General features: G+C 39.7%; 2 protein-coding genes across 3 annotated transcripts in view; one reads left to right on the top strand and one right to left on the bottom strand.

Annotated features, from left to right (window-relative positions):
* The first annotated feature begins 2,453 nt into the window (after positions 1–2,453).
* si:ch73-217n20.1 (complement receptor type 1) lies at positions 2,454–8,542 on the top strand. Its single transcript, XM_017409639.3, has 11 exons — positions 2,454–2,568; positions 2,668–2,868; positions 4,065–4,164; positions 4,249–4,322; positions 5,257–5,514; positions 5,667–5,861; positions 6,912–7,011; positions 7,097–7,170; positions 7,241–7,417; positions 7,913–8,224; positions 8,305–8,542. Exons 1-11 carry the CDS (start codon positions 2,514–2,516, stop codon positions 8,325–8,327), a joined length of 1,569 nt encoding a protein of 522 aa, XP_017265128.1. The 5' UTR covers positions 2,454–2,513; the 3' UTR covers positions 8,328–8,542.
* An 803-nt stretch (positions 8,543–9,345) lies between these two features.
* scube3 (signal peptide, CUB domain, EGF-like 3) overlaps positions 9,346–12,661 on the bottom strand; it is a 101,309-nt gene continuing 97,993 nt past the window's right edge. For both annotated transcript variants that reach the window (XM_017409636.3, XM_017409638.3), the window contains one exon: positions 9,346–12,435. In XM_017409636.3, the coding sequence (XP_017265125.1) occupies positions 12,283–12,435 (153 nt within the window). In that variant the 3' untranslated portion in view covers positions 9,346–12,282. The remainder of the gene's footprint in view (positions 12,436–12,661) is intronic.

The raw sequence follows: 12,661 nt of genomic DNA, 5'->3' as shown, positions 1-12,661 counted from the left end.
TCAAATGTCACGCAGGACTGCTTCATCTTTAGTTTGCAGAGTTGTTCAATCATCATTCTGCAGAGTGATGAGATGATGACCATTTGTTTCAGATGCTGATTTGATTCTCCAGCAGAAACGCTGCTCCTGTTGGGTCTATAAATAAATGTGTGGATTCAAAGAACAACCCTCTGAGACAAATGTGAGCGGCTCAACTGGAAGACCTCAAGATGCTCGCCACATCTCAGCAACGTTCGAAAACACAAAAATAGCTACAGCTTTTAAAGAGTTTCAGCTATGACTTGGTGCGGAAGGAGCTGAGAGTCATCCCCAACTTATGCTTTGAGTGCTAACAGATCTAATATCTGCGTTTTGAACCTTTGCCAATAACTACTGGAGTCACCTGTCTCTTAGTAAAATCTCTCATGATCAACAGGATGGATTTTTTTGAATGTGTTGTGGTGTTTGTTTTTAACAGGTTTTTGCAGCAGAGCCACATTTTTAATTTTTGCACCGGAAAAAGGATGTGACGAATCATGAATCAAAGGTAGCTCAGACCTCATAATTGCATTTTCTTCGTAAAGCCCCACACCGTACAGTGATGAAGTTCTAACTGGATCTATCTTTTTATTAAAAGTCCTGTGATAATATAATGTTCTACTTTGATAATTATCATATCGGCATGATTCTGCTGGAACTGATGTCACTCTTAGTTCTGCTCACATTTTGCTCTAAACTACTTGTAGGCGTCTCTAGTCAAAAGAAAATGTTTTTATGGCGAATGAGCAATAAAATAAAAGTGTTTTTATCATATAATTCAATGGCACCACTGACTAAATTATCATGCATGATAATAAAGGTTTTTAATGCTCAAAACGAGAATGAAGTGTTATTTTTTAAAACAAGTTATCAGGATTGGCAGAAATATTTTTGCTCCAACTGTTAGTTTTGGTTAAGTGGTTTTGATTACTGTCCGCAGCTGTGCCTGGAGTTTGTTTTTATCCTCACTAATATTTAAGATTTTCTGTCTTTTAGTCCAAAGAGTCTAACTTTTTTTTGAGCTCTTGTTTTAAACAGTTTAACTGTGTTGGCTGTGGGCATGACTCACCTTTGGCTCTGCATCAACGACTCTTCAGTTCTTTAAGGAAAAAAAAAAGCACTTTTTAAACTTTAGAAAACTATGAAAGGTTTAGTATTTAGACTCCAGACATTAAAGGGATTCTTCCAGATATTATGAAGTGGGCTTCACAGCGAAAAAGTTATAAATAATTCATATTCTACCTGTTGCAGATAGAGTTTTGAACAACTTCAAACAGAGTTTAAGGCCTTGTCCACACTGCTCTAAATGTTTATAAAAACGAGGTTTCTGCTGTGTTTGCACCTCCCATCCAAACACAAACAGCAGCCACTCTTACAGTTTTCACAGGTGTTTTTTTGTATCTGTGTCATATTTCTCCTGATCCTGTCACCAATGAGCACTAATCGTATGATAAAGTGAAAATAATGACTGAGAGGAAATTGTTTTAGGTTTTAAGAGAACTAAGCCTTTCTTTCTCTGTGTTTTGATATGCTGTTAATGTGAGCACTCTCGCCATCTAGTGGCCCAGCATGGGTATAACAGTGATTCTGTCTGATGTGTGGATGAAGCAAAAAAACAAATAAATAAATGGAGGAAAAGGAAATATCCATTTTTTAAAAATGGCTGGAGTGGTGTGGACAAGACCGAAATCATGACGTGACTGACGAGCTAACGGCTAGTCAGAACACAGCCAAGGCCAGAGTGAATCTGGTCTTAAAACAACACCCATCTAAAAAATGTCACAGCGGTTCAGGCACTTTTTAAACGTGTTTATTGCCTTCAGTTTTGCATTGATTAGATTTCTACATTTATTTGTAAGGACAAACTGTGGCAGCAGCAGCTAGTTTCTGGATTATAGTCATTATTTGTGCTTGCTAAGCTTGATTAGCTGTGGCGGCCATCATGAATTGAGTTAACTCAAAGGGTTAATCAGTTGTAGATGTACAGCCAGTCATTACTTTCTGACAGTTTCATTAAAATCTGACCAGTGGTTCATGAGATATTTTGCTAACAGACAGACAGATGAGCTCACACGCGGACACAGGCGGTCAACAATATGTGTCTGACGTGAAACTGACAGCGACGTAAAGCCGTGTTCGCAATTCTGGAGACTAGAGTTGTTTAAAGACGGCAACGGTCTGCTTTGGTCAGCTCATCAGTCTGATCCAACTGAGGCTTTTAAAAGAGCCATCTACAACAGGTAAGATATTGATTGTTCATAACTGTTTCTTTCTTCAGTTGGCAAAGCTGAGACCAGCTCTGTTTAATTCAGCTTCCCTGTAAAAAAACAAAAAAAGGTGGCTGGTATGATGTTATTAACTACATGTATTTGTTTAGTTAGTTCAGCTGTCTTTGTCCTTGTTTCTGGTGTTTTCCCCTCCCAGCTTCCTCTCAGGGATGTGCCAGTACGCCTCCATAAATTGCTCCATCTGATCCTCCAGAGGACATTTGAACCATGAGGACCGTCGGAGCAGCAGCCCTGCTCCTGCCCTTCGCTCTGCTCGCTTCAGGTAAATCTCAGCTGCCCAACGGGACTGTTTGGGTTTGTTTCTTTTTGGTTTTTTGGTTCCTGTCATTGTGACCGATGCTGATGGATATCTGCACCACAGCAGCCCAGGTGGCGCAGCGGTGCCCGGCCCCGCCGCAGTACCCCCACACCACCCTGGCGGAGAAGTTCGCCTCCAAGCAGAGCTTCGACAGCGGCGACAAAGTTTACTACAGCTGCGCCGAGGACTTCACCCCGTCGGCGGGGAGCAGGTCTGCGCAGTGTGTGGACGGCACATGGAGCAAACTCACTCTGAAGTGCACAAGTAAGACACGGCCACGTCTCGGGTCCCCCGAAAATCAAACGCTTAAATGTTAATTAAAGTAACAAAATTATGATTTAAAACAACCCGAAAATGGCTCTGGCGCCATCTGGCGGCCGTAGGGGAAAGTGCAGTTTGTGAAATCTAAGAAACTAACTTTTTTTTTTTTAATCTACCAAGAAGATTTTTAAACTGGAAAAAAAGTTATATAATTGATACAAATACATAAACATCCATAAATCTGGACGGACAGGTTGGAAATTGTGCTCATTTTTATGTTGAAGGACTTATTGTTGTTGTTGCATGATTGCAAGAAGGGATTTTACTACTGAACCACAAAATACTACTACTACCACTACTGCTACTACTACTAATGATAACAATAAAACATTTATAATGTGAATTAGGAACAGAAATACTTTTCAAACATTTTGTATCAGTTTTTGATAAACCTTGTTATAAGCTGCTTGCTGAAAACTGAATGGAGTTTACATAAAGTGAAAAGATTATTTTTCCACATTTACAGCCAGGTTTTAGAAAAATAAAGAGGAATGTTTTTTTCATTTTAAATAAGACAAATCCCATTATTACAGCATCAGAGTTGGAACATCTTAGCCTGCTTTAGTGACATCAATTCAAAATGAATTTGTCTTTAATTTTTCCTTTAAACACATTTCTTCATGAAATCATGGCTTTTGGCTCCACACAATTTCACCCGTTTTGGTCAACCCTTGAAAATAACACTCAATAAAGTCTCTTGCAACATTACAAATTGACTGAGTTAGAGCTCCTTTTTTGTGTTTTTAAGGTCAGTTGGCTGTGACAGCCATCTTTAATCGGGCTGACTCCAAACCTTAGTCAGCTGTAGATGTAGGTCCGATGATTACCTTCTGCAAGTTTCTTTAAAATTCATTCAGTGGTTCACAACATATTTCGCCTTTTGATGGCAGAAAATAAAAGTATTAGTGTAGAACATCTTCCTAATACAGGAAAATATCACAAATTAAAGTACTGTTAAAATACTCATTGTTCGATACAAACCACTTTAAATATTTCAGATACCAAGGCTTCTACTTACTGCTTCACACATTCCAGTTTCTCATACCGATAACAGACAAAAACCTCTTCCTAAAACCTTCCACTTACTTGTGGCGAGGCTCACAAGTTGCTGCGTTAACTTCTTATCTAATTTCTGACAGAGATATCGTGCGGAAACGCCGGTGATCTAACCAACGGGAATTTCCTGTACGAAAAGGAAACGTACATCGGGGAGAAACTTTACGCTGTTTGCAACAAGGGGTGAGGCTCTCCCGAAAGAACTCGTGTAAAACGTGAGAACCAAACACCGGCTGTGTGATTGACCGTGTGTGTCCTCGCTGACAGATACACTCTGAAGGGACTGAACTACATGGTGTGTAAGAAGGGCGGATGGAGCGGCGAATTCCCGACTTGTGAGAGTAAGCAGCAACACGTTTCCATCTCAGACTTATGATGACACTCTGTAGTCGGAGGGCAGCCCTGTGTGGGTGGTGTTGTTAGGGATGAGCAACAGGAGCCTGAACGTGACGTAAAGTGAAGGCGTTTAATTTAATCCCTTAAACCTTTTACACGTTTTTTTCCACCTTAGTAATGAAATTGCGAAAATGCGTGAATAGTTCTCAGCTCTTCGGCATCCAGATTAGATTTCTGTGTCTAGGTAAAATTATATGTGAATTGGGGTTCTGTAGAGGTTATGAACAGTTAATATCTTATCTGTTGTAGATATTTGAACAGCTTCGGTTCGGAGAAACAAGAGTTTATTGCTGCGTTCCTTTTCCAGGTTCTACGTTGGAAATATCAACTGAAACACCTTCCAATGTTGGAAATCTAATCCAAAAAGTCATAGTCTCCTACCAACCCAAACCTGGTAGGAGACTCACACATGATTAGTTGTGATAGCTGCAGTGATAAAGATTTTATTCTCAGTAATACTGGCATAAACACAGTCCTGCCCCGCCTCTATCAGTAAACATGTTGCTACAGTGTTTGCATGCACAGAATGCATCCAAACACTGTTATCAACTTGGACAGCTAATAGTAAACAGCCTTGTCGCTGAGCTCAACCACGGGTAATTCCTTCTGATTTTCTGATTTGCAATTGGAACACTACCGTTGGGTAGGACGTCATTTCCAGATCCAAGTTACAAGGTAAAGGGAACGCAGCACAAGTTCAACAGAACTAATGAACCCAACCAAGACCAAAGTAGATCAAAACCATTTTAAAAGAACTCCAGTCTCAAAGAAGTCATTGCAGGTCATGCAAACACTAACTAACCATGAAATTCTGTGTATTGAGAAATTGTAAAGATAGTTCAAACTCCTGTTTAAGAGCTCATATTGTTATCCAATCAGAGGCAGACAGCACCTGCGCCCACCCGGCTGTGGCCAACTCCGTGCCGAATGGCGAAGCTCAGACGCACCACATGGGAGACAGCGTCACCTTCACCTGTAAGGAGGGTTTCCAGCTGAATGGAGCAAATCTGATCACCTGTGGGCCCGGTGGCCAGTGGCAGCCCCAGCCCCCTCAGTGTCTGCCGGCCCCGGTTAAAGCTCCGATTAAAGCTCTGGTTAGAGCTCCAGTTAAAGCTCAGCTGTCATCAGTCATAGCAAGTGAGTTTATTTCCCCAGATTAAACCCCAACCTGTGGGTCTTTACTGAATGTCATCCTCCAGCTTTCTGTCTCTTTCACTTAAAAAAACAACAACAACAATGTCCACAATGTTTCCTAAATCTAAACTGTCCTTTCTGTGAAATCTGCTCAGGAGATGGATGTGGAGCACCACCACCTGTCAGCAACTCCAACGCCCACCTCGCTAACAAGCACGTCACTCAGACATCCTTTCCCTCTGGTGCCAAGGTCTACTACAAATGTAATGTTGGATATGCTTCAGAGGGAGGCAGCAGGTCTCGTGTATGTAGGGATGGAAAATGGACGACGCTGACTCTGAAATGTGAACGTAAGAGCATTTACATTCTGCAGCACTCAGAAATGCTACTGTATTCCAAAGTATCTCAAGCCCTTTGGTTATTTGATGTTAATTTTATGAATACTTTGGAAAAAAACAACTGTTCCGTGGATGTTTGCACATATAGTTGTCTAATTAAATAGTGAAACACAGGAAACAAAAACTGTGTTTTTAATTAATAAATCTTTAGAAGCTTGTGTTTCTAGTCTTCAGTTGAAATTAGAATATTATTTACTGAAGATTTTGGATTCTCACAGTTTAGAGAAATTTAAATCTGACCCTGTGATTATATTAACCATGAAGTCTTCATTTTCAGCGTCTTCAAGCTCGTTGTTCTGTTCAGGTTCTTGTCTGGGTTAAACTCAGCTTTTTACAGACACACAAACTCAACAACAGCTGCGAGAGTTACCTGCAGATCCTTGGGTAGAAATCTGTGCCTTCTTTATACGTCAAATTGTCAATATATTATCAACAGGAAAAGATTCAGAAGTGCTGAAAATGGCAAATGTCTTTTGTGAGAGTTTCATAGACAAATCAATTTAAATATGAAGCAGCATTTTAACATTCTTTAACTTATTTCGTTTTCCCTTTTTTACCATATGACCACCGTCTTTGAATTCGGTCAGTGTTTATAACATTATTGTGTTAAGAAATGTGCCTTCATTAGCAATAATACACACTTGGTTCATGCAGCTAATTGTTTTACTTTCCCCAAACTATTAAAACAAAATACTAAAATTAAAGACTCTAAGCTATCTTCATTTAATGCACCAGTGCAGCGTTCATATCAAAATGTATTATTATCTGTGACACCAGTCTTTTAGAAAAGGCACATTTTTAGATGATCTATGTGAGCGGTTTTCAGTTCAGAATTAAAAGGATAAGAAAAATAAAATAATTGAGGAGAGGCCAAGAAACTCACACTCTGCCATCGGTGATGCTTCTGTTTATGAGCAGACTTCTTGCATAGGAGTTTTTTCATTAAGACAAAAGTTTGTGCAACTCTTATGATTTATTTGTTTAATTTTTTGGTTTCAAAAGCAAAAAGTTGTGGCCACGCAGGAGAGATTCTAAATGGACACTTTGAGTATTCTGGCGAGGTCGTGTTTGGAGCTACAGCTACAGCTGTGTGCGATGATGGGTAAGACAGCTCAAATACCAAATTTCGTCAACTTTTTAAAACGTTGCTCGCTGACAGCGTGACCGTACATTTGTCTTGTTGATAGGTTTACGCTTGTAGGACGAGCCACCAGAAACTGCGTGAGCAACGGCTGGGATGGACGCGTTCCTGTTTGCGAAGGTGCAGCCAGACGTCACACTCGGATGTTTGTCTGTCTTCAGCCATCTTAACGTCGTTGTCTCACTCGCAGCTGTGGAGTGCGAGGAGCCGGGAAAGACAGATGCGGAAAGGAAAACCTTCCAGGAGCCGCCGTACAGATACAGAAGTGTGATTCGCTACGACTGTCAAGGACAAACCCTTGTTGGACAACGGGAGATATGGTGTACCAAGAATGGGACTTGGAGCCACCCTCCTCCACAATGCAGAGGTCCTTTAACACATTACTGTTTACCCAGAAATACAGCGGGGTCCCAAAAGTATTCACCCCCTTGGTCATCTATCTATTTTGTTACCTTCTAACCTGGAGTTTAATTAGATTTTTAATTTGATTATAAATAATAAGTCTACAAAAATACTTAAAATAATGGAGTCAAATAGTGGGGAAAAAATGGTTTCAAATAGTTCTAAAAATATAAAACTGAAAAGTGGTGCATGCACATGTATTCACAAAGTCGATGCTTCATAGATCCATGTTTTGCATCCATCCCTCACCCCGTTTACATTTGAACTAATTACTCTTGAGTGTTTTTGTTAAAATATTCATCTAATAAATCCATATAAATTCCAGGTTTTAATGCAACAAAATAGAAAGAACACAAAGGTGGGTGAACACTTTTGCGACCCACATTATGTATTCAGTTTTATTTAGTTTGTACTGTATTTATGACAGCTAAAGTAAAAGTGAGACAACTTGTTTTCACAGCTGTAACGTGTTCATCCCCAATTATTCGCAATGCCTTCTGGGTTAACGCCCACAAACGAACGTACCGTCCAAAGGACACGATTGATTCCATTGAGTGTAAACCTGGCTATGTACTCAGAGGGTCAAAGTACATTATCTGCACTGATGAAGGCCAATGGGAGCCTCAGCTTCCTGTGTGTCAGCTCCAGACCCAGCCCCAACGCCAGCCCCAACGCCAACGCCAGCCCCAGCCCCAACGCCAGCCCCAGCCCCAGCCCCAACGCCAACGCCAGCCTCAACGCCAACGCCAGCGCCAGCCTCAACGCCAGCCCTGTAAGTAATCTCGTTTTTGACTTAATGAATTTGTTTTCTCAGTCAGCTGCAGTTAAGTTTTACACTTGTGTTTTTTTCAGCACCTTACTATGGGAGACACTAATCTGCTACCTAAAGTGTGATCCTGCAATATTCAAGCCAACCTGCATGAAATCAACAACAATTAGCTGAGGATGAACGCAGTCGTTTGAGCTAAGCATGGCCTTCAACATCATACTGTTAAGATCAACCTTTAATAATGCACTGTGATATATATATATATTTGCTCCAGTTACTTGTATGTCATTGTTATGAAGACATAAATATGTTGAAAATGAAGCTGAAGTACAGTATATTTATTTCTGATAAGTGTCTCGGGCAGTAACAAATACAGAATAGTTTCGTTTACTTTTGTACATGAGTCCCCCCCCTCATTTTCCATGTTTTTACAGTTGATAATGTGTATCATCTCTATAGACTAAAACGGTGGGTGAGCATCTCATGAACAAACAAGCTACAACAAAGTAAGAACACCATTTCCATTCATTTAAAAAGACAATACAAAAAAAAAACTCCAGACATTTTTTTTTTTACATGAGCAAGAACATTTCAAGTGCAAATATCATTATCAACTCCAATACATCAAAGCAAACTCTCGCTTAAAAGGCAACAATTTTAAAAGAAATTATTAGGTTGCAGGAAAGCTCATTCTGGAAAAAAGGAGGAGGAGGAGGAGGAGGAAGGTGTGTTTGGGAGGGCATGTGGGCCAAATGAGCACATAAGGAGGGTGAGTAATGGTCTATGTAGAGCTGTAAATCATCCTCGAAGTTAAAAGCAAAATTTGCATGGATTTATAATGTTAATAACAATTATGAGCGATCAGCCCAACAGCTGCCCTCAAGTTTGACAGTGAGGTTGAATTCCTTTTTCATCATCCAATAAGGTCCTCGACGTGTGGCGTCTCAGCAAACTGATCTTTATTTACACGAATAGGGACAAAACACATGTCCATATAAGACGGCAAGTTTGGATTTTATTTATAGAACATTTAATAAACTGGGTAATGGTGGAGATGATCCTACTCACTTAGTGACCGAACATTTAGTTATTTATACGATTTCTGCTCTAGTAGCATTGTTGACTTGAAAAGAATAGCCTTGCATACATTTGTACTCTTACTTATTCCCTTTTTTTTTTTTTTTTACTTTTTACAAAGACTCTTTTTTTCACTGTGAGGACTCTAAGAAGTGCCGGGTCAAAAAATAGCCTGACATTTAACAACCCCCACAAATCTGGACCTGCTGTTTTGCACCAATTAATACTAATTAGTGACCTTTAAATACAGTGTGGGTTATTTTTGAGAGCAACAAAGCCAGGGAAGTTTTACACTCTCAAAAAGATAGTTCACTTCTTTAGGTGGGGTTGTGTAAAAGTACTAATAATTAGTCTGGTGTAGACGGCAGTCACAGTGATCTGAGCTTAGAAAATGAGTCAGCAGTTGTTATGTGGGAGTCAACCATGCTCAGGACAGAGCATGTGCACATTTGTTACGACAGCTAGGAAACTCAAACCTATTCCAGCAGTAAAAAAAAGCTCACATTAAGCAATAGTTCAGATCTTTTGAAGGAGATTCTGTGGAGAATTTATAAACATTTTATATATCATCTGTTGTAGATAGCTCTTTGAATAATCTCAGAGTGGACAAACAGAGTTTATTTCTGATCAAACTGACAAACTAACATTTTCTTTTAGCTTGAATCTCAGTAATCCAGTCACACATGTAGTACTTTCCAACCACCATGAGTAGCTGAGCAGCCGTTTGTTTGATTGCACAGAGAGCGCTAATGTTATCAGCTTATTTTGCTAATAGTAGTTAGTCTGGTCACTGAGCACAACTATTAGCAAATTCTATTAGTTTTCCGAGCTGCAGCTGGGATGTGATAAAGTCGGGTCTGATGTCATTCCCAAACCTGATTTCTGACTTCCGAGGTAAACGGAGAGCAAGCTGTAAACAACTTTTTTATGCCAAAGTGGGAAAGTGTAAAACATATCTAGTATAGAGATCATCCAAACTGCTGCAAAAGTTTTAAATGTCAGAAATTTGTTTCCAGACCCTGATTTTATTTATTAGCCGTTAGCCGTTAGCTTGACTAACCTGTGAGAACTTCTCCCTGATTCTTCAGCATGAATTTACACTGACTGCTGTCTACCACTTGTTAGATGCAGACTTCTCATAACTGCTCATCACAAACCAACTTAACAAAGATCCAATAAGACTAATTGATCTTCACCTTTAGGCTAACACTCTTAATACTTAACCAAATAAGAAGATTTTCCCAAAGTATTGATTTTTCTCTTTATCTGACAGAAACTAACCTAAGGAAGAGTGTTAGATTTTCACTAAATTTAAATTATTTTACCCTGTTTTAGTCTCCTTTTTAAGTCAAAAAAATCTGTTTTAGTGTACACACCAAATGCTTCTTTTTTCATAATGAATTTATTTATTTATTTTTACTCTTAAGACCAGCAGCCTTTTGAAGTGTGAACAACTTCTGCCCGTCGTGACTGATAAATATGTAACACAATGAGTCTTAACAAGACTGCAGCCCAAAACCCATGTTGCAAGAATCCTTGTGGGTCCAAACAGGGCGTAACCAAAACGAAATGTGTGCCAGTTTTATTCATTGCACTTTGTAACAAAAAAAGAGGGATGGCTGATTCTAAATCTAGTGCACAAAACTACTTGACCCGCCCTTTCTGAGCGGTCTTTGGAAGAGCTGGTTTCATTGGGACAAAACATTGTACGGCTGGGGGATGTTAGGTGTCTTTGGATGACACTGGTGGGACATAAGGGACAGAAAAAGAAATTCTGGAGAAGGGGGGTGTCCTGCATCAGCACATCAGGATTAAAGAATTTAACCCTTGTCTATTTTATTTTCATTATTTACAAGACTGAAATAAAAAAAAGGTAGTCCACAAAACAGATAATGAGAGATTATCGACTTACAGAAGTTATCAACTTACAAAAAAAACAGAAGTTTCTCAGATTCTGAGCTTCCCTTTGTTTTAAACCGATAGATTATTTGTATGTAGAGTACATCAGAAAGACAATGAAAGTGAAGGATTTAAAGTGACCTTTTGAAAGAAGCAGCAAACATAATGCCCCTCGAAGACATTACTCTCACTCTCTGAGACATGTTCCACTAGACATCACAACATCTCATTTCTGTGGCTCTCAAGATTATTATTTATCTCCCCAAAGTCCGCTGGGTTCCTGGAATTATAAACTACGTTTTCGTGTTTGCTTTGAGTTGGCTCAAAAAAAAAAAAGAAAGTTATCTGAAGGTTGGGAATGCTGTTAGAGTCTAAACAGATGGAGCAAAACACAAATGAACTGTTTTAACAGTAAAAGCCTTGGAAACTGCTCTAAGAGCTCAAATATATAACCGTGTTTTTTTTTTTCTTTGTTTTTTTTTTTCGGAAGGACCTGGAACACAGCTGCGACGTGAGTTTAACAACCGCTCCTCCTCGAGGACAGCGCGCACAGACACTGGAAATGGGACCGAAGTTACACAACACTTGCACAACAACACTTACAGTCATACTTAATGGTAGGAACTAGAGCAGGAAGTTGCATTTAAGCAAACACAATAACAAGCTCCATCAGGCTCAAACCACATACACAAAACGTCACTCCTACTGTCTGAAATAGGCCGTTTTTTTTGTTTTCTTATTTGTGGTTCCATTGCACAACATAACAGAAACCCACTCACATACTCTACATTCCCACTAAATGTTTGAGCTTGGGACTGTAGACCTGGAAGCTGACAAAAAAAAATTTAAAAAAAAGATGTTTGAAATGTTGGTTATTTCTCAGGTCTGCCTAGCGCTGAAAATTTGAAAGCCTATAAAAAAAATAATAAAAGCAAACATAGAAGTAGGTTTTGTGTTTTAAAGTTCTGGGAAGGTTGTGGGATGTGGCCTTTAAGGTTGAAGGGGATGTTCGGGACACGGGGGAAGCGAAGAGGCAGGGCGGGGTTTGGGTTGATGTGATCCGGTGCACCAGCAGCTGCTGACTTTTACTTGTATGGCCGAAGGAAAGCTGAGACTTTGCTGCTTATGAGGCGTATGAAGGAGCGGGGAAGCATCTCGTTGGACTCCCGAGTGGTGTACTTAAAGTAGTGGTTTGGGTTGGCCAGCACATCAAAAAGAGTCTTAATCAGTTTTTTATCCTGCGGAAAGAACAAACAGGCTTCAGTCACTCACTCGAACACATTTCTGCCTTAATCTCCTAAAGCTCTCACACAAGACTTTGAAACAAATGACACAACCGAACGGCAACATTAACAAATCTTTCCATTAATTATATTCAGTCTGGCTCATGTTTATTGACAACAGCTTTGTTTAGCCTTACAAAGACTTTATTAAAGGGCTTAAAGCTTAACTGAATCACCCCGA

Source organism: Kryptolebias marmoratus, linkage group LG8, assembly GCF_001649575.2.
Source record: "Kryptolebias marmoratus isolate JLee-2015 linkage group LG8, ASM164957v2, whole genome shotgun sequence".
In the NCBI taxonomy this organism is placed as follows: Eukaryota; Metazoa; Chordata; class Actinopteri; order Cyprinodontiformes; family Rivulidae; genus Kryptolebias; species Kryptolebias marmoratus.
This window is presented reverse-complemented; position numbering and strand designations above follow the sequence as displayed.

What these genes read in the sequence shown, in the direction of transcription:
- si:ch73-217n20.1 (XM_017409639.3), top strand. Translation starts at nt 2,514, where the DNA reads ATGAGGACCGTCGGAGCAGCAGCCCTGCTCCTGCCCTTCGCTCTGCTC. An exon ending in CTTCGCTCTGCTCGCTTCAG is followed by an intron (nt 2,569 to 2,667) that starts GTAAATCTCAGC and finishes TCTGCACCACAG; the next exon opens with CAGCCCAGGTGGCGCAGCGG. An exon ending in CGAATTCCCGACTTGTGAGA is followed by an intron (nt 4,323 to 5,256) that starts GTAAGCAGCAAC and finishes TTATCCAATCAG; the next exon opens with AGGCAGACAGCACCTGCGCC.